At 31.6% G+C, this 23,788-nt stretch overlaps 1 protein-coding gene across 2 annotated transcripts in view; it reads right to left on the bottom strand.

The window, feature by feature from the left end:
- The window catches only part of LOC134725091 (uncharacterized), a 35,824-nt gene that overhangs the window by 10,669 nt on the left and 1,367 nt on the right, over positions 1–23,788 (bottom strand). For both annotated transcript variants that reach the window (XM_063588616.1, XM_063588615.1), the window contains exons 2-3: positions 2,633–2,863; positions 676–794 (exon numbers count right to left, since the gene is read on the bottom strand). In XM_063588616.1, the coding sequence (XP_063444686.1) occupies positions 676–794; positions 2,633–2,863 (350 nt within the window). The remainder of the gene's footprint in view (positions 1–675; positions 795–2,632; positions 2,864–23,788) is intronic.

Raw genomic sequence — 23,788 nt, forward strand, 5'->3', positions numbered from 1 at the left:
ATACCTTTAAACCCGAAGTACACAATTTCTTGCAGTTTATTTAGGATGTACAATTTCTTTAATTCATTAGTACATTATTAAATTTAAAAAAACGACCGATTGTGTATCGGACTACAATTCCTAATATTGAACTTTTAATTTCGATGTAGCAACATTCGAGCACAACCCGCAAACCTTCCTGCTGTTCAAAGTAGTGAAATTAACACAATTCTAAAATTTTACAAACGACATCATGACATGGTGGACTGTTATAGAATGTCTATTCTAGATATGTTCCAATTATTATGTTAAATGAGACCTACTTATTTAGACTTATCGCCAGGTTGTTTTATAAATTGACCAGAATCTGCTAACCTTCCGGAGTACATGAGATCAAAGACATCCTTGGTTATTGTTAGGGTTCGTGTTGCTCAGTCAGGTCATTCGTTATATACAATGTGTGTTGTGTTGTGTGTACTGATTTTTAAATATTCTTATTTTTTTTTGCTCTGGCATTTTCAGTTTAATTTTGTTTCCGATATATGAGTTAGCAAATACTGCAGATATCTTTTGCCTCTTTCTTTAATACATACAATGGTTGTATTAAACCTTTCTTGTAGAAAATAAAACTATTCTATTCCACAGCGTTAAAACTATACTTACTAAGTCATTTATTTTATAGCTTAGTATACTTACTTTGGTGAGTAGAAACAGATGAAATAGTTCATATTGTAATTGGTTGTTTTCTTACTTTCGATCATCCTCGGACATTTTATCAAAGCACAACCAACCGAATCCGATTTAGCACTGACTAGCTGAAACAGAAATTATATGCTTCCAGTAAACTCTAACAGAAATTATACGATACTCAAGTAGTTCTGACAGAAATTAACGATATTAAACTCTGACATTCATTTGACCTTATATTTATAGTTAGTGAACATGTACATGTAAAAATAAGAAGCTGTGGCATGAGTGTCAAAGAGACAGCTCTCCATCCAAGTTACAATTTATAAAAGTAACGCATTAGAGGTCAAAATAGGTCTTCAACACGGAGCCTTGGTCCGAACCGAAGAGCAAACTATAAAGAGTCCCATATTTACATGTACTAAACCATTCAAACGGGAAAAGCAACGGTCTAATCTATATAAAAAAAGAGAAACGAGAAACATGTATGGACCACATCAACAAACGACAACTTCTGAACATCACATTCCTGACTTAGGACAAGTTCAAACAAACAAAAAGTTGTTATGTTTTTAATGTATTTGTTTAGTTAAAAAATGAAAAGGTGTGTTATGATTGTCAATGAGACAACTATCCACATGTGACCTAATGATGCAGCAAAACAAGCTTAGTTAATGTCTTCAACAATGAGCATATTAACCTAAAATACCGTATAGAAAGCTATAAATTTAAGTGCATTTTAATTTTGCATAATTTATATTTTTGTAATACTTAGGAATCATATTTCAAACGTTTATGTCCGCATCATTCGAGATTTAAAAAACTATTTTTTTTTACTGAGGGTTTCATTGACAATATATAATAACGACAATTAAATCATTTTGTAGTTTACATGAATTATTGATTAACAGAGATGGAAATTTTATTTAAAATTGATATGATCTTTTTTTTACACTAAATAATACGTACAGTTTGGGGTATCACTATTCAAGTGCGTTATAGAAGAATCATTATAAAAAATGAATAATGAATTTTGTATGTTAATAGTTCAAATTTATTAAATGTCAACACTGCTTTTTTGTTCAAACGTCATTTTAGTGTTAATTGGTCTGAATATCAGATAACTAACTTTAAAAGTATAAAACATTATAGTTTTATCAGACAGAGTGGCATATGGTACATTTGTTGGTACAATGTATATGACTATTAAAAAAATACCTTTTTTTGGTAAATAGTATCTATTTAAGGGTAAATCTCACGAATGTTGTCCCGTGTGCACTTAAACCCTTAAATAATGTTTCCAATTAAACACAACTAATTATTGATATAACAACCGAATATTATAGAAAAATATTATGTCACTAAAGTTCCATGTTCAGAAGTAAGAACCTTGGCTAACTAATAATTTTAAAAGGAAAAAATATTTGACTCAACAAAAGTTGAAGAATGAAAAATCTCATTGACAGTATTTCATTATGTTTTATTTGTTTGCAAAAATCATTTGAGATGTCCTTGGAGACGATAGGGTTACTTGATGCTCAATGATTAGTTTAAGTAATTCTAGTGTTTTGTCTTTTCATCGTTTCGGGTTGTTTTTCTTTTTGCCTATACATTGTAATTTTTCACTAATCTCTAACTTATGATTTTTTTTGCTGTCTTGTGCATTCTTGTTTTACAAGCAAGTTTCTCCTAACCAAGGTAAAATTTAAGTCAGTGGAAGTCCAAAGTCTCATCTCTGATAATTCAGTTTGCAGAAACGCAGTTTAAAGTTAGATTATCACAAAATGATAATATTCCGGATGTCAGTAATTGTCAAGTAATACATAAACAAACACATTCTTGATTGCATAGTTTATTTTGGCACGAAGAAGTTGACAAATCAAGTCCATGTAAATTAAAAACAGAACATTAAATAAGGCTAAAGATATTATAATAGTTATGACCTTTAATTATGACCTTGGCCTACCTGTTTGTAGTTGCATGTTTCACTTTCTGTACATTTCACATCCCACGAAAATAAATTTTGTCTCTCTTTATCCCAATCTTTTAATGCGTCCATCATTACTTCACGAAATCTCGTAGCTTTTGTAAAATATGTTTTGTACAAGTTTTCACCATAGTTGTCATCCCATAGTCTATTAAATATACAATTATGTCCCCACTCTCGTGCTTTCTCTGCAGCTGCATGGTCCCAACTCTGAAAGATACCAATGGACAGTTGTTATACAATTTGACATGTTTCATACCGTTTTAACTGTTTGACTTGTTTCTTTTTCGGGGCCTTTGACAACCGACTATACAGTATGGGTTTTCTCATTATTGAAGGTCGAACAATGGCCTATAACTGCTTACCACCACTTCATTTTAAATCTGGTAGATATTTGTCTCAATGGAAATCAATCATGTACCACATCGTTTCCCTGTATTTGTTATATACCAATAGACAGTCATGAATAATTCAAATTAATACGCTTTAAAAGACGGGCGAAAAATACCAGAGGGACATTCAAACTATTAAATCATAAATAAACTGAAAACGCCATTGCTAAAAAAGAAAAAGACAAACAGACAAACAACAGTACGCAAAACACAACATAGAATTGTACCATTGGACATGTATGGGTGAAATGTTAGACTGTGTAGTTGCTACACATGTACGAGCATATCAATCTTATGAAGTTATCATATATCAAATGCATTTTTATAAGAAGAAAACATATACACAGTTATGTTTTATGGAATTAGGTTCAAAGCATTTATAATCAATAAAACTAACGTCAAACTAACTAATGTGAATCAGCAAAAATATCATGATAAGACATAGAAACAAGAGGCTCTCAAGAGCCTGAATCGCTCACCTTAATTCTTTTGGTTAAATCTCTCATCAATGATTATTTTGACTTTTCAATTTATTTAAATGTTTTTTGGATCGTCCTATTTTCTTCAAAAGCCAAAAAAAATAATCATTTTCTCCTATGTTCTATTTTAGCCATAGGAGCTATGTTTCTTGACATACAAGGAAATAAATATAAAATTTATACTAGATACTCTGAAACTCATTTAGCCTAAGTTTGGCTGAAATTGATACAGCAGTTTCAAAGGAGAAGATTTTTAAAAGTAAGTCAACATGATGAACAAATTGTGAAAAAAAGTCTTTAAAGGGCAATAATTCCTTAAGGGGTCAATTGACAATTTTGGTCAAATTGACTTATTTGTAGATCTTACTTTGCTTAACATTTTTGCTGTTTACAGTTTATTTCTATCTATAATTATATTCAAGATAATAAACAAAAACAGCAAAATTTCCTTAAAATTATCAATTCAGGGGCAGCAACCCAACAACAGGTTGTCTGATTCATCTGAAAATTTCAGGGCAGATAGATCTTGACCTGATAAACAATATTACCCCATGTCAGATTTGCTCTAAATGCTTTGGTTTTTGAGTTATAAGCCAAAAACTGCATTTGACCCCTATGTTCTATTTTTAGCAATGGCGCCCATGTTTGTTGATAGATCACAACTTCGGATACAATTTACAAACTAAATACCCTAAGGAACATTCAGTTAAAGTTTGGAAGTATTTGGCCCAGTAGTTTCAGAGGAGAAGATTTTTGTAAAAGATAACTAAGATTTACGAAAAATGGTTAAAAATTGACTATAAAGGGCAATAACTCCTAAAGAGGTCAACTGACCATTTCCGTCATGTTGACTTATTTGTAAATCTTACTTTGCTGAACATTATTCCTGTTTAAAGTTTATCTCTATCTATAATAATATTCAAGATAATAACCAAAAACAGCAAAATTTCGTTAAAATTACCAATTCAGGGGCAGCAACCCAACAACGGGTTGTCTGATTCATCTGAAAATTTCAGGGCAGATAGATCTTGACCTGATAAACAATAATACCTATGATAGATTTGCTCTAAATGCTTTGGTTTTTGAGTTATAAGCCAAAAACTGCATTTGACCCCTATGTTCTATTTTTAGCAATGGCGACCATGTTTGTTGATAGATCACAACTTCGGATACAATTTACAAACTAAATACCCTAAGGAACATTCAGTTAAAGTTTGGAAGTATTTGGCCCAGTAGTTTCAGAGGAGAAGATTTTTGTAAAAGATAACTAAGATTTACGAAAAATGGTTAAAAATTGACTATAAAGGGCAATAACTCCTTAAGGGGTCAACTGACCATTTCCGTCATGTTGACTTATTTGTAAATCTTACTTTGCTGAACATTATTCCTGTTTACAGTTTATCTCTATCTATAATAATATTCAAGATAATAACCAAAAACAGCAAAATTTCGTTAAAATTACCAATTCAGGGGCAGCAACCCAACAACGGGTTGTCTGATTCATCTGAAAATTTCAGGGCAGATAGATCTTGACCTGATAAACAATAATACCTCATGTCAGATTTGCTCTAAATGCTTTGGTTTTTGAGTTATAAGCCAAAAACTGCATTTGACCCCTATGTTCTATTTTTAGCAATGGCGACCATGTTTGTTGATAGATCACAACTTCGGATACAATTTACAAACTAAATACCCTAAGGAACATTCAGTTAAAGTTTGGAAGTATTTGGCCCAGTAGTTTCAGAGGAGAAGATTTTTGTAAAAGATAACTAAGATTTACGAAAAATGGTTAAAAATTGACTATAAAGGGCAATAACTCCTAAAGGGGTCAACTGACCATTTCCGTCATGTTGACTTATTTGTAAATCTTACTTTGCTGAACATTATTCCTGTTTACAGTTTATCTCTATCTATAATAATATTCAAGATAATAACCAAAAACAGCAAAATTTCGTTAAAATTACCAATTCAGGGGCAGCAACCCAACAACGGGTTGTCTGATCCATCTGAAAATTTCAGGGCAGATAGATCTTCACCTGATAAACAATATTACCCATGTCAGATTTGCTCTAAATGCTTTGGTTTTTGAGTTATAAGCCAAAAACTGCATTTGACCCCTATGTTCTATTTTTAGCAATGGCGACCATGTTTGTTGATAGATCAAAACTTCGGATACAATTTACAAACTAGATACCCTAAGGAACATTCAGTTAAAGTTTGAAAGTATTTGGCCCAGTAGTTTCAGAGGAGAAGATTCTTGAAATAGACGACAGACGACAGACGACAGACGACAGATGACAGACGACAGACGACGGACGACGACGGACGCCAAGTGATGGCATAAGCTCACTTGTCCCTTCGGGACAGGTGAGCTAAAAAGGCATTTTCCATAACGGAAAAGCAGTGGCAACAGGAGATTTATTTCTAGATAAACATTAATTTATTAATATCAAAATTACTTTATGTAATTAATCCTAAAAGGAAAAAAAGACTACATGTACATGTATATCATTCAGATAAATTGTATGAAATATGCAGATGTGGTTTAATTGTCAATGAGACAACAATCGAAAGAGATCTAATGATTTAGATGTTGTAAGTATGTGTCACCATACGGCCTTCAACAATATGCAAAACCCATACCGCTTAGCAAACTTGGTTTAATTTTCAATACACATTAGCAACACTTGGTATAATTTATTCACTACCAAGTTTTGTTCATTTTATTTCTTGGATTGTTTTTGTTGAATTTAACCACACATATGCCTTGGTGTCTAATGAACATGTTGTATTGACAAAATTATCCAGTAGAATTCAACTGGAAACCTGCTTTATAGATTGTGCTGCGCCAAAAAAAAGCTTGATTTAAAGTTATCCATTTTCGCCCGAGACAAAAACTTGGATGGCAAAAAATTTGAAACATTATTGGGAACAAACATGCCTAACCAGAATAGTCAATACTGTCTGAGGTTGAACTCTACATTTTGTATATGAGGAGACTGCAAATTTAGAACAATTACATACAATGCATTCATGTAAGTAAATAAGTCAAGCGGAAAAGCTCGACCTTTTATTGATACAGCAAAAAATTGTTAAACACTGAAAATGACAAATTAATCTTGCGGCCCATGATTTGCCATGTAAAAGAATTCTTTATTCTAATCTATACATAGTTCACGTTGTATTCGTTTGATGTATATATCAAAGGAGAAAGTTCGCTGGATATAATGTTCATGTATAATAGTACAACATGAGATGACAAAACACGATACAGTTAGCTAAAAATGAATGAAACAAATTTTCCTTAATGAAACCCTTGTGAGATCCTTAGAATCTGTCCAACTGTGCAAAACTGTACATGGTAGTCAATAATTGATTATATTAAGATATGGCATGAGTGCCAATGAGACAACTCTTCGTCGCAATTTGTAAAAGTGAACCATTATACATTAATTTGAAGGTCAAAGTGCGGTCTTCAAACCAAAACTTGGCTCACACCGAATACAAAGACCATTACTCAATTTCGACTATAGAAGAAGTAACAAGTTGGTTAAAATGAACGAAACCATTAAAAGCGATATACATTCAATTAAACACTATAAAAAGGGGAATTAAAAAAAAACTTGTCATAGATACCAGGATTCAAATTTTCTACGTAAGTTTACTGTACAAAAAATGCCATGCAACATCTCAATTGAAATTAATAAGTATACTCAATTGATTGTTACAGTAGTTGATTGTTGAGACTGCTTCAAAATATCGTCAAGTTGATACTTCAGATAATGTGTAATGATTTAGATAGATAAAGGACAGGTTAAGATAGAATATATACAAATATTATTCCGTCGAGGCCTTTTATAGCTTACTATACGATATAGATTTGGTTGTTGTTGAAGGCCGTATGGTGAGCTATAATAGTTAATTAAAGTCAATCCTCATCATTTGGTCTCTGGTGGAAAGTTGTCTCCTTTTAGCAATTAAACATGTACCTCATCTTCTTATACACATGATTTGACTTTTGCCAGTTTTCACACAAAAGAAGCAGTATCCTCATTTATTGACACGAGTTAAAAGTCAGACTTGTGTTTATTTGGACTGGTATGAATTACTTATGGACAAATAAATAAACTGTTTACTCGCCGTCTGTAGATATACATGACGATCATTGACGGCCACTTCATTTTAAACAACAATGTAAATGGTCTTGAGGTAATAGATATGTTGACTTAAGATAGTCTATGTATACAAATAACTATGTATTGCTGATAGGGGACATAACCGTTGGTCTTGTATCACTAACTAACCAATTAAACTAAAAATGACCGTTCACCGATTTTAAGTATATTACCATTTGAACTCGTGCAAATGTATGTAACTCCATGTCTACCCAACAATTTTGTCTGGCTAAAAAAAATAACTTTCGGTAAATTTTTGTAACAGATGTAAAGTGACAAAACTATTATATTTGAACTGATCTTACAAAGATTTATATTTTTATTAAAATAATTGTTTCTCCAGTAGCTCTTTGCATCCATGACAGCTGTTTATTCGGGACAATTATATAATTTTCAATGTAAACTTTGTTGTACGAACGTACATGACTTTTAGAACGCACCTACGCATGTAAGATTTCCGCGGGGTTTTGGTGAATGTAAACAAAAAGATACGAGTACCGAGAATACTGAACACAAACAGAGAAAATAAAAATTGAGAATGGAAATGGGGAATGTGTCAAAGAGACAACAACCCGACCAAATAAAATAACGTTATTTAAATGGTAAATCGAAGTGATAGTTTTAATAAAATTGAGAATGGAAATGGGGAATGTGTCAAAGAGACAACAACCCGACCAAATAAAAAAACAACAGCAGAAGGTCAACAACAGGTCTTCAATGTAGCGAGAAATTCCCGCACCCGGAGGCGTCCTTCAGCTGGCCCCTAAACAAATATATACTAGTTCAGTGATAATGAACGCCATACTTATTTCCAAATTGTACACAAGAAACTAAAATAAAAATAATACAAGACTAACAAAGGCCAGAGGCTCCTGACTTGGGACAGGCGCAAAAATGCGGCGGGGTTAAACATGTTTGTGAGATCTCAACCCTCCCCCTATACCTCTAACCGATGTAGAAAAGTAAACGCATAACAAAACGCACATTAAAATTCAGTTCAAGAGAAGTCCGAGTCTGATGTCAGAAGATGTAACCAAAGAAAATAAACAAAATGACAATAATACATAAATAACAACAGACTACTAGCAGTTAACTGACATGCCAGCTCCAGACTTCAGTTAAACTGACTGAAAGATTAAGATTTCATCATATGAACATCAGGCACAATCCTTCCCGTTAGGGGTTTAGTATCATACCATCATAACATATATGAGAAGAACATAACCCGTGTCATGCCAACAACTGTTTTTAGAATAAATGTGTTTAGTTCCGACGCAAAGACCTTATCAGTGACTCAATATTAACGCCAAAATATGCAATCTTTAATGACTTGACAACAGTATCGTAATTATACCCCTTCTTAATAAGTCTATTCAAAGGTTTTGTAAGTTTCTGAGGTGAATACTGACACCTTTGTGCTTTATAAAGAAGATTTCCATAAAAAATTGGATGTGAAATACCTGAACGTATAAGAAGTCTGCATGTTGAGCTATATTTACGAATGATGTCTTTATACCGATGATAAAATTTAGTAAATGTTTTGACTAGTTTGTGATATCGAAAACCCTGGTGTAATAATTTTTCAGTAATACATAAATTTCTCTCGTTAAAATCTAAAACATTGTTACATACACGAGCGAATCGTACAAGTTGAGATATATAAACACCGTAAGATGGTGACAAGGGAACGTCACCATCTAAAAACGGGTAATTAACGATAGGAAATGAAAAATCATCCCTTTTATCATAAATTTTAGTATTCAGCTTTCCGTTAAGGATATAGATATCAAGATCGAGAAAAGGGCAGTGGTCATTGTTAGTATTAGCTTTATTTAAAGTAAGTTCAGCAGGATAAATTTCATTAATATACATACTGAAGTCGTCATTATTGAGAGCCAAACTATCATCCAAATATCTAAAAGTATTATTAAATTTGTTTATCAGATGTTGTTTTGATGGGTCTTTGCTTATTTTTGTCATAAATTGTAACTCATAACAATTCAAAAAGAGGTCCGCAATAAGTGGTGCACAGTTAGTCCCCATTTGAATTCCGATAATCTGACGATATACGGAGTCCCCAAAGCGAACAAAAATGTTATCTAGTAAAAATTCAAGGGCATATATAGTATTAAACATATACTCAAATTTAAATACGTCGGATATCTTTTTTAAAAAGATAGTTCTTGTTTTCTATATGTTCACCATACAATCATTTTAAAATATTACACATGTTTCAAATTTTTTCATGTAGTGTTTGGCAAGTGTTGAAGGTCGTACAGTGAGTGACCTATAATTGCCGACATTTTAACTGTGGTGGGAAGTTATCTCAATGGGCAAAACATCACTTACACATCTCCTTTTTTTCGTAACCCGTCTCCAATCGTCCTCCATGCATTATTTTGTCCTTTGAAGTTAAGTAAACAAATTCCAGTCAATCAAACAAAGTTTCTTATGCCATCTTTTAAAGGGGATTTATCGATCCTTTTTTTTTCTTTTTCATAGAGTGAAGAAAAATGAGTCGATTCGTTTTGGAAACAACCTCTATTTAACATTGATTTTTTTTACAGACGTTCTTAATCGATAAAAATTACTTGGCACTTGAACACATAAATGCGCCAGTGTTTAATCTATTAAAAGTTAAAAAAAGAAAACTGTTTTAAATACGAAAAGCCATTATTGTAAACTCCTGTTTTCTTAGTACAAAGTAACATAGATTCCTTTTTTTCTCAAAATAGCTATAGACTAGTCAAACAGAAGGTTTAAGACATGATAATGCAAAATGGCATAATACGGATTGAATACTACTTACATTTATGCATATTTTTTTCAATATTCAAATTCGATTAAAAAATATCCTTTACAAATATCTGCTACATGTATGTGTACATTCTAATGATACACTTTCTAGAACATGGCGATTACTGAACGCATTAATTGGTATTACAGAATAGAGAATAATGGGTATAAAAAGTACAGAAAAAAGGCAATTAATGTAAAAGATAACCAAAATATAAAAAATAGAGATTAATTTCGTGGTTAAAAGAAGAGTGAATGTGGGTAAAAAGAAACAAGGAACATAGAGACCGGTAACATAGAGAAAGAAAATGGTCTGAAAACTTTTTAAAATAATAATAAAAAAAACAAGTTTAAACCCTCGTTACTTGTAAGACTATTACAGGCTTATAAATCTTGAAGTTCTAAGGTCGGAATTATACCCTCACTGCCTGGGTCTAAGACTTTATTAAAGAGCTTTGAAATAGACAGGTTATATCCGGTGTGAACTCTGTCTACCATATGGTTATCAAACTCGTTTGTGTCTGGCAGCTAAGTACACAAAGGTCATAAATTATATAAAAATAAAAGATTTAATGTTCCTACTAAAAAGTATTACTGCACAAATATTTACTTGTTATAGTCTTGTTGCAAAAAAGAATATGATTTATAGCTGAGTTACATTATATCCTTTACATGGAATGCAAATTGTATTCTATTTAAAATCTACAAGGTGTGAATTTAGCATTTAATGCATAATAAAAATATCATTTTGACAATTTATGTTGAAAGCATTTTTAAGCACTTTTTTTGTTTTACTTTATAAAATATGCATTTTTTTAAATTCCGACACTTTAATTATTTTATTTGTGTCATGTGCGTATACAAAGGTCTCTGAATTGAATCATATAGCGATAAATTGTTTAACAACTTTATATTCAAATTGTTAAATATATTCATCTCATGCAGTTAAACAATTTATAGTGTACATAATCCGAACATCATATATCAACAAATTCTTTGTTGTAAGCCTTATGTAACAAGTGTCATTACATATGCATTTTATATTGGTATAAAACATTAAACATGAAGCGTTATGTTTTTTTTAAAAGATAAATCTGTTTACAATACACACATGTTCAAAAAGACTGCGAAATAATCAAAATGCAAGTTAAACATATTATATAAGATCTACATAAATATTTATAAAATCAGCGACTTCAAATCCGTCTTCCTCTTTATTCACTTATATAAAATCTTGAGTTGAAGTATTAAGTAAGTTAAACCTTCTAAGACCCTTTTTGGTAAATGGTTTGCTCCCTATTTTTAAAGCAACTGATGTCTTATATATTTTTTGATTTTGGTTCATTTGTATGTTTTTGAGTTAAGTGTGACGTCCATTTTCGATGAACTAGTTGCTTTGCATCACGGTGCGGAGCTATTAGTTTCAGTAGAAATACACGCCATCTTCAATTTATGATTTATAACTGGTTGGTTACTTTATGATGCGGCTGAGAATTAGCAACAGCCATTGGTTTAAATGAGATAAAGAATTACAGACTTTTCTCGTTGAGGATAAGTCATTAAAATCCGGAAAATTAACTTATGTCGTGTATATCCGATCCGATCAACTGTCATTAATTCATTTTCGTTTTATTATGCATATATTGCACACTGAAATTCAATATTGAAATATCAATTATCAATGCACGTTTATTTGCTTTGTCAATCTGCAATATGCACGATTTGTTTTGCTTTATAATGTTCCTATACAACGTTTTCAAAAAAGCGTTATGTGTATTTCATAACTTCTCCTAATCTAGGAAGCATCCTAGGTACACCTCCAGAGAGGCACACCCATAACGCACACTCTTAACGCAAATTCATTTTATATCAATCAACTATCTAAACATACCACATGCACACATATTACATTAAATTAGGATAGAGCGAAGAAGTCCACAGCTTTTAAGAAAGCTAAAACTTGTACACATTTTTGTCCAAGGGACATCTGGAGTCCGCTTTCTGGTAGGGTATTTAATTACTGTGTTGAATATTGAATATCCATTGGTGATCTCGGCTGTTTTTTGCTGTTTGGTCGGGTTGTTGTCTCTTTGACACATTCCTCGTTTCTAAATCAATTTCATTGTGAAATTTCTTTTCATATGTATTCATTTCCAGCCTGTTTTCATTAGTGAAAATCTCTCTGCATTTTTGCTAACAGGATTTGTTCATACGCGTTTTCGTCCAACCACTGAAACTTCGGCCAACTACTGAAAAAAATCTTAAAATTTGCCTATTCCAATAATGATCTTCACTCCTCGAGTTTGTTTTATTTTCTTCATGTAATTTGCAATGCAAGATTTAGAAGAACTCGATACACCTTAGGGTCAAGTTCATTGCACACATGTATGTTCTGCGAATTATTGTTAGTGGAACCAAAATCAAAATCTTCACCTATCGTTATTTTTATCAAAACAGGAATGCAGTTTTTCTTTGAATCTGGGCACTTGCAATTGTTTTTTCGTTTATTACAGTTTTAATGACAGATGCTCATATGGTTATCATTCAAAAACATATCGTATAACAAATTAACAGCATTTTTTGTTTCTTGAAAAAAATTGAAATTTTTAGCTACATGTAATCTTATCAAACTATTGGCTTTAGAGTACATGCTCTATTTTCGAAGCAAAATCAGAAGAACAGCAAACAAAAACAAGTTTGGCGGTACATACCTAGAGACTTCTTGCTGAGTTTGATCCTCTGATCAAAAAGTATTGGTCTCGAAGCTGTTTATACACTAAAACCTTACGACAGGCTTTTCAGACCGACGATATTGGCTTACATGAGTTAACGCATCGAAACATACATAAAATGATAATAGTAAAATTAAGAATGGAAATGGGGAATGTGTCAAAGAGACAACAACCCGACCAAATAAAAAAACAACAGCAGAAGGTCACCAACAGGTCTTCAATGTAGCGAGAATTTCCCGCACCCGGAGGCGTCCTTCAGCTGGCCCCTAAACAAATATATACTTGTTCAGTGATAATGAACGCCATACTAATTTCAAAATTGTACACACGAAACTAGTGCATTTTATCATTTAAATATTAAAACAAACTAAAGTGTTGAATTTGAAGTACTTGGTATAAACTGTGCTCTCAAGTTTTGTGTATGCTAATTATAATTTTTATAAGATTGACTTTACCTTTGTTTCTCAGGGATTCATATTTAAAAGATACAAGCATTTGCATTTTATATAACCACATACAAAAATGTATATATAAATTTTTAGTTTCTCACAGTAATAAATATTACGTTAATTATAAATTAAATCGTAAAAGAATATAACTGTTTTGCTTAATATACTTTGTTTTTGGACATATTTCAAAGCCAGTGGGCATGTTTGGGCGTTTAAGGCTAAATACCATCAAACAAATCTACACAACTCACTGCTCAACGATATCAGGTCAAAAAATTACCAGTTAAACAGTTATCTAAGTCGCACAACAAAATAATAAAGTTTTATCATTTTCAATCTTTCTCTTTTGGTGTTTGTATTTTTTTTTACTGCAGGTCATTTTATATATTTTATGAATGAAGTATTATAATTGAGGTTATGAGAAAACGTTACATATTCCTATATAAGTACATACATTAACAATAAATGATTTATTAACGTTTAATATCATGTATCAAAGTGAATATGTACCTTTTAAAAGTGCAGTCCAATTATGGCAAATACTACATGTACAAATCTTATAAACAATATGTAAACTTTCTACAAAACATTTAAATGTGTTTGAATGCACTAGGGTCGACTAGATGTATAAAAACTAAACTTTCTGCACAGTATTTACATGTTTGTGAATGCATTAGTCCCGAGTATAGATGTTAACAAACATAACAAACAAACCTGTTTTTTTCTCTGTTATATGTTGCTATGCCAGACAAAATCAGGAATAATTATTTTTTTGACATTGTTAATTAAAATATATCTTTAAACAAAGAAAGAAACTTTTTTTTCCAGATAATTGATTACTGATGTATAATTATTCAAAATAAACTCATCATGGAGACTTTTTATATTTGCGCCAGACGCGTTTCGTCTACAAATAAACAATCACTGACGCTCGAAACAAAAAAATCACGTTTTTACGGCCAAATAAAGTACGAAGTTGCAGAGCATTAAAGACCAAAAATTCTTAAAAGTTTTGACAAATACAGCTAAGGTTAGCGATTTGAATTCCCAAGGTAGAAAAGCTTTTGTGTTTCAAAAGTTCAGAGTTATAAGAAAGAAGATGTGGTATGATTGTCAATGAAACAACTATCCACAAAAGACCAAAATGACACAGACATTAACATCTATAGGTCATCGTGCGGCCTTCAACAATGAGCAAAGCCCATACCGCATAGTCATCTATAAAAAGCCCCGATAAGACAATGTAAAACAATTCACTGGAGAAAACAACGGCCTTATTTATGTAAAAAAAAATGAACGAAAAACAAATATGTAAACAATAAACAAACGACAACCACTAAATTACAGGCTCCTGACTTGGGACAGGCACATATATAAATAATGTGGCAGGGTTAAACATGTTAGATGGATCCCAACCATCCCCATAACCTGGGACAGTGGTATAACAGTACAACATAAGAACGAACTATAAAAATCAGGTGAAAAGGGCTAAACTCATCAGATGGACAAAAATACAAGTGGACGTGGCCGGGTAAATATACATCCCGACGTTAGTCTATTTGTTCAGTATGATGTTCTAAAGATTCAGATGTCGGTGAGTGCTACGTACATGCAATGATGTTCAAGAGGAATAGAGAACTTGTTATCAAAACCTTATTCTTATTGTCTTCGAAGAAGCTAGATCACCAAATATTTTTTTTATATAATATATATATTTGATTTTTTCTATAAAAAGAGTGAAAAAAAAACAAATTACTTATTTTTCAAGCAATGGACGTAAAATGGTATAAATGATCCCTACACTACTTTTGATTTCAGGTTATTTCTCTCTCTCTCGTATCTCTGATAGGCGACTACATATATGTAAGTATTTACGTGCAATTGTATACATGCAGCATTTTTAGTACTCAGATATCTTTCCGGAAATACGGTCAATTTATAAAGGGTGATCTCAAATATTCTGATAGGCGACAACATTCTAAAGGACTATTCCATGGTGAACAACATATCATAACCATACTATATATAACATAGAGTCCTACTGGGTTTTGCGGTTGTCATCGACTATGCAATACGAGTGTCTTATACTGTATTTTATCAGGGAAGATATTACCAACTGTAATAACTACTCGTAAATAAGACTATGCTTGAGTGCTAAAAAGCAGTAAATCATTTAAATCTTCAAATATGTCTTGTATTTTGTGTCCAGACATCTGTCATCAGATACGATCGCAACTGATGACCTTGTCATACTTTTATCCAATCAAATTGACTCCTTTTAATACCGGAAACTCAATATATCATCTTTAGACGTTTTAACGTAAATCGCGTGCCAAGATGTTTTTAAAACTCGGATCAAATAATAATGCTTACTGATAACCTGTATACATGCAGTCTAATATTTGAAGAATTTTCAGTTGAAATATGGAAATAAGGTTGTCAGCAATTTTCGTAATCTGCTCTGAATACCTGCTATCATACTGCATTTCAATCAAAGCTAATAAGCTTGCAGAATACAGCATGAACATTATAATATGACACTATCAATTTGGCAATGAAATTAAAATATCATGATGACTACACAAGAACATTTTAAAGTTATGCAATATTCTCATTATTGTAATACTGACTGTTTAAAATTTAAATGTCATATTCTCAGATTTCAAAATAATTTACAAATTTGCTAATAGAAAAAAACGTCCTTTATAACGATTAAATGTATTTGATCTAATATATTTTAAATATTTACATTACTGTTAACTGGTTATGACTGTTTTTTTTAATGTAAGTTGTTTTAAAATATTTTCTTTATTTTAAATTGCCTTGACCCTCCATCACAATCTTTATTGGAACGGGAAGGCAATAGCACAGACCATAACACTATTTTGTATAGTACCTTGCGGTTGCAAATATATGCCCTGGCAGGTGCATCACGTAATCGAGCCAGTTGCTGTCCTTCTTAAAAATAGAACTTTGTATTTTTGAATGTTTTCACATGCAAAGACTTACAAAAACGAATACCAGAAACAATTTGAAACTGTATGCATATATGGAATAAGTTTTGGCTTACCTATATTATGTAGATATAGGAAGATGTGGTATATGTACGAGTGTCAATGAGACAACTCTCCATTCAAGTCACAATTTATAAAAGTAAACCATTATAGGTCAAGGTACGGTCTTCAACACGGAGCCTAGGCTCAGTACTTTATTCAGCTTTTTAAATATTATATATCTACATGTTGTAGTTGTGGTTTTCAAGTAAATTCCTTTTAAAAATCCTTATACGGTTGAGAAGGTGAAAACACACTTGACTTTTTTACTTTAACGACAAGATATGTTTTCTATTATCACGACGCAGCTATTTTCATGAAGCTTGCGTATTTATTATTTCAATGTTGACAACGGGGAGGCAAAGCTGATCATTCTATGCTCCAAAATTTGAAATGGAAACATTACAATTGGAAAAAGGGACATGGTGGTGAATCATTTCTGGACACTAAAAATCAAAACACCCTTTTATAAAAAAAGAAAATAGACAAGAAAAGGAGGTTCGCTTATTTTTGGGGGTTATAAAAATTCCAAATATTCACATTGTAAGTAGGTTTTTGGATTTCTTGATAAACGATTGATTCATGATGTATGTTTAAGACATTTTTTAAGAATACACATTATTTGCACGTATATGTACATGTATCACTTCGGTAGAAAGGACTCAAGGTAAATTATCTTGTCAATATACGAAGATGTATTAACATTGTTCGGTAGTGAACTTGCGACCTTGTGTATTTTCACTAATACCTATACGCAATATTTCTTTACTTAATTTAGACAAGGTCTACTTTTTTTCGAATGACTGCTGATTTTCATTTTATTAATGTCATGTTTAACATGGGAATGTTTGTTTTCGCCTGTACAATTCATTATAACATGCTTTGAAATAAAGATCACAAGGATTTGTTATGTACACAAATATATTATTAAAAAAGGAAGTCAAACTGAAAATCATAAGATTTTGAAAGAACAAACATCACATGAAAATAACATTTCAACACTTAAAACAGTAAACCGTTTATACAAACTGAAAGATATGGATCACGTTTGTCAACAGAGACAGCCTTACAAGCTTTTCTACAAAAATTCGATATAGATAAGTGAACATACGTATTGACATACTACATGACATGATAATTAGGGACATTGACCTTTTAGAAAAAAAACCATTCAGTTCTCAGTTCTCAGTGTTCATGAAATTTAAGTTAAATGTTGCTTCTTCAATTAAACGCTTATTTTAGACATGTTAGAGTATTCGTAATAGTAATTTAAGGATAAAGTCAAATATGGCATTAATGACAGTAGTTTTATATTAAATTAAGATGTATGACCAAATACAAATTCCAATCAACCCCCAAATATTTTCGTGAGAAAGAAAATAGGAATACTTGAGGTCACTGTATACCACTTAAATATGATATTTTGTATATAATATTTCATTTTTGTCTAACAAACAGGTTTAATTATGGTTTATAAAATAAGTATGACGAAACAGTAGGAGTTGTGGGTTGTGTAAGCAGACAGCAACAAAAAAAAATCAAAAAAATCGAAAGAAACTTTAATGTCAAGTTACGTACAGTAAATAAAAAATGTCTTTAAAATTTGCATTAATTTTGACTTACTGAACTTCCACAAAAATCCGGAAAAAAATGCATTTGTCATTTTTTTATAAATAGATTTTTATTATAAACTATATGTTGTTGGTACAAACAAATTCCATGGGCCTGTTTATCGAAGCTCTCTTAGGAATAGGACGTGTCCTAAGACCAATTTAGGACACATCTTAGTCCTAAGTGGGTTTATCAAACATGTCTCAACTTAGGAAAATTCTAGGAATTGTCCTAACTTTAGGATACCAATTTAGGTGTCTTAAGATGGTCTTAGCATGGTCCTAACTTTAGGATATATTCAATTTCGTCTTTTGTTCGTTTTCACACGTATTATTGTTTTTAGCAGTAGTAAAATAATTGAATTTCACCGTATTTATTTGAAAAATGCACGAGATTTGCCTTTGAACTGTTAAATATTGAAACCTTGACACTTCAAATTCAACTCACTCAAAAACATGTAATGATTTTTACCGATTATATATCTTGTTTACAATTAGTTTCTAAAATTTTTATATAAAACGTAGTTATTATTTTTGTCTAATGTTTTTTTTTTACATAGTTTAAATGAACATATATTGTACAATAATCTTTTACTATCTTTAATGTAACATTAATAATAAGTTTCTAAATAACTATATTTAAAAAAAAAATATTATTGATAAAATATGATATCATATTTTATTTTTATGGTATCTTATTTGTATTTTCTTTTCCGACAATACTTAGGACATCGGTTAGGACGTCCTAGCTAAGATATTCCTAAGATAGCTTCGATGTGCATGCTGAGACGTGTCGTAAGTCGGTCCTAACTTTATCCTAAATCCTGTCCTAAGAAATTCTTAGGATGGAACTTAGGATATTTTCGATAAACAGGCCCCATGTTGATAATGTAAAATGACAATTTGATTTCGATATACATGTACATGTACCTCAATTCTTATGAGATTCAAAATCAATGTGCATTACTACAAGAGGCTATACATATTAAGTATAATAGAAAAAATAACACCGCCTTAACTACAGGTAGATAGTAGAGAGAGAACTTAAAAAGCACTACGAGATGAAAAAAGATAAATAAAACATGGGTTATGGGACCATGTCCTTACATTTTTATCTCAAGATAGAGATAAATAATATCTTCTTTCACACATACATGTAAACTACAACACGTTAAACGGATGAAGGGCACGTTACATAAAGAAGTTACATTTCAATTATAACTCCCAACTGACTAAAAGATTGTGTAAAATTATGGTTTTAATCTTAGAAAAGGCAAAAACCTTTTAGAGATATTAAGAATGTAACTGGGACATAGCCATGTGTCTTATATGTGCAACATTACAAAAAATATGGGGGCTACGTCTTGGTGCTTGTCCAACAACCCTAGGCAATTGTTTAATGTTTAAAACCCTATCAATTTCAGTGATTTACCTATTCCCATTGGGTGTTGATTGCTGATTAGGCTTAATTTGAATGTTACACCATTAATGGGTTGAAAGATTACATACAGAGATATGCTGTATCGTTTTAATGTAAATAATAAATATTAGGACAACCAAACTAGATGAAGAAAATGCTGTGATTATACTAACGGTTATCAGAGCAATAATCACCTCATTCGTGATAATTTGTCAGATCAAATGTACATATCTTGTACCAATGATAAAATTGTTTTATTTTCATTCTTTACTTCAATAAATGTGTAAAAACATCAATCATTCAATAAAATTTGTATTTGAAAGACCATACAAAGGTGTGTGCAATTCTTTATATTATTTTTTGTGATTCTTAACCAATTTATCTATATTCCGACTTATTAATATGTTTTTATATTTTATAAAAGTCAACGTGTGATTCATATTATCTCATTTCTTCACTGGACAAAATTCATTTATTACGTCAAATGCTCATGCTTTCCTCTTAATTTCATATTGCAACGTCCCAAAAAAATCTGGGCGACCATGCCTTGTGACATTATACATCTGCATATGTTTGAAGATCATTGAAATTAATGCTACGTACAGGTATGGCGGCGAGCCTCACGTTTTAAATTAGAAGATGTAACTGTCTCCAGTGAAGTGTACATATCGCATCACAATCTGTATTTATCATACTGTATAATATGACGATAAAAACCATACATATATATATATACATGTAACTGCTTTTCGATATACCAGAATAACTAACGTCCACAATTCTGAAATCGTCCATTTATAAATTCATAAATTATTAAGAATCTAATGTAGTTTAAATTTTTTCGCTCAAATGTCCTGCGCCCTGTTTCAACTCATTAAGGTAAACAAGCCTATGGATGGGAATGGTTGTAGGTCTTCTTTGGTCATATTATTCTTTACTTGTTTCGGTTTTTTTACTTGTTCGTAAATTAAGTAGGCCAACATGGTCTCTTCATCCGAAAGTAAACTCATCTGTAGTTCTAGTTTAAAGCAGTTAATATTCATGTCTCATTAATATCTTGACCTGCATAAGTTATATAAGTAATATTTGTTACTGGACGTTAAACAGACATTAACAATCATGCAATCAAAGCCCGGGGTTATGTGATCTAAGTTTTTACAATTTTCATAACAGATTTTTCCTGCTACCTAGTATGTATTATGAGCAACTGTAACAATAAGTATACGGTATATTCAACAGTCTGTCAGATAGGTCACGATAGGTCATGACGGTCAAGTTAATTGTCGTTGTTGGGGGTATACACATTTTTATCGTTTAAATCCCAATATGATCAAATTTAGTATCTAGATAAAGAACTGTATCGAAAGGGCGAAACTGTAATTTGACTGTTAATTATTATACACAGTTTTATATATATCAAATTTAACGTGTCATAGTCAAATTTCATATTTGATAAATAAAATAATACTTTTAAAGTATTTTACAGAAAATCGTTCTAAATATTTGTCCTGTATTTCTTTTTTCATAGTCAAGTGGTCATTTCGCTTGAAGATACTAGAAAAGAGGCACCAGTTAAGAACAGATTAGATGAAATGTTCGTCCGTTATGTGACAATTATACACGAATAAATTAAAAACGCAAACATTAAATATCAAACTTTGCATAATATACAAATAAAATGGCTATTAAATCATACATCTGGATGTTGATTTTGAACATTGCCATTAGCAAGTTGACTGAAGAAAGTCTTAAATGGCGAAACGTTTGCTTCTCAAAAAAGGAATAGTCCTTCATACAATATTCTAAACACCAATCTGCATGTTTGCTAAATACTTTCTCAGATTTCAACCGTACAACATTTGAATTTATATCAGTAAATGATATGACGAAATTTTAGACGCAGTAAATTGCTGTCGCATTGGGATATACCGGCATCTCCTTTTATTAATATTCAATAGTCAAGAAAGCAGACCTCACAAAGCCGAAAACAAATATCAATCACAGAAATTGGAGAACGACAGTGACTACCAAAAAACACGGTATGCAGGGTTAAAGGTACAAGTCAAGCTTGGCAAACGGGTTGGTATCTCGAATCATATCCGATAAAGTCAGAATTAAATAGCACATAAAATTGATAATAAAATGAAATAAAATATTGAATAACAATGCGTAACAAATAAGCATGCTTCTGCATGTAACGTTTCATCCTTTATAAAACACCAAACTTGCGAAAAAAACATAATCACTAAGAAATAAATGTTAATGGATCTCGTTAGTCTGTGAAGCATGTAACAGCTTACACGATCGTGCGTCTAAGAATATAGTCATGTACGTGGTATACAAAGAAGATTTAGTGTGTATTCCTAGGACGACAATTTCCTTATTTGCAACACCCTCGTGTCCGATTACTATATCTATAATTGAGAAGCTATATTTCAGTCGTTTAGTGTACCTGTATGTATACGTCTTGTATTTAATCTTAAATAGTCGTAATGTTATTAAAATTTATGATCGAGCGATGCGTGTTTGTTTTGCACATATATTATTTACTACTTATATTGCACAATATTTGTACAACATGGTGCAGGTTAAGTGCACGTAAATGTAATAGGGCTATACTAACTTTAAACAAAAAGACAAATATAGGACAGACGACATCGCCATTTGTTACACACGAATATTGAAATATTTTGAACAAATACATGTAGTATAGATATATATTTACTTTAATCTTAAATCATTACATGACACGATGCACAACAATTTTAAACATAGACATGTACACGAATCACTCTCAAATATACTTTTTTAGTTAAATTTATTCTTAAGTACGCCGATACCAAGGCGCCAAACACATTTAAAGATGTGATGTAAACTGGACAACACCTTTGCTTCTTTTTATATCATATTTCGAAAAACCCCTACCCTAAACAAAACGAAAAAATCTATCTAAAGAAGGGGGGGGGGGTCAAATCAGAATTCAGAGTTTTCTGTTCACCGGGAAGAATCTTTCAAACCACTCAAGAAATAGATTGTATTACCAATAACAATTGAATTGAAGTTTATCTTCACTAGATATGTCCCACTTGCCAAAATGACAACCAAATTATCTGGTCCCATCTTAGAACAGCAAGCAGTGCCATTTTTCAATTTTGATATTTACTTTGCCACGAGACACATAACGGGTGCGACTACTGAAGTATGAAACGCCTTCGCTTCAGAACCACTTCAGGTTATTTACGAGTTTTAGATGAAATATTTTCGGAATTTCGGTTGTCTGTTCCTTCTACTATTTGTCAACTGTGAATGTAAACTTCAACGTTATATTACTCTCTTTGCTTTTTCCTCCTCTTCGCGCAGTGATTTTGTCGCGTGAACAACCTACATGTAGATGGGTCCGTATATGCGAATGGAATACAACTTAAAAACAAGATGTTAATTTGTTCTAGTTAACGGATATGAGTTTTATGTAATGATAATCATTGTTAAAATGCACACATATTGCAAGGTAATAAAACAACCGGTAATAATACACCAAATAAAATTCAGGTTTTAAGATGACCCGATTCAAATGGTATTGATAATAAGTGCTTGATTGACATAAATATACGTAACTGTTACAGTCAAATATAAAACCTTCTTGCGTCTATAATGATATATTGAGTATCAACAAATTAATAGCAATTTTGAGACTTTATAGACATAACTTAGCGCAATGGAACCATAGGCGCAGTAATGGGGACTGGGTTGATGGTGCAGTTGCACAATTTCTTTTCTAGAAGCCAATTTTGAATTAAAATAAACTGTTTATAACTTGAAAAATTTATTTAGTTTACCTACAACTGCTGCTGTGCTTGAAGCTATCGTTTAAAACACGAACTTCAAGTTAACACTATCAAAATCAAATGAACGTTAACTAGGGACAATAAAGCATATTAAAAAACATCGTGTAAAATAAATCTACTATTAACATGTTCATTGTAACTTTAAAAAACAGACAATACAAGTGACTAGAGAAGTGTATTCTTT

Source organism: Mytilus trossulus, chromosome 7 (genome assembly GCF_036588685.1).
Source record: "Mytilus trossulus isolate FHL-02 chromosome 7, PNRI_Mtr1.1.1.hap1, whole genome shotgun sequence".
In the NCBI taxonomy this organism is placed as follows: domain Eukaryota; kingdom Metazoa; phylum Mollusca; class Bivalvia; order Mytilida; family Mytilidae; genus Mytilus; species Mytilus trossulus.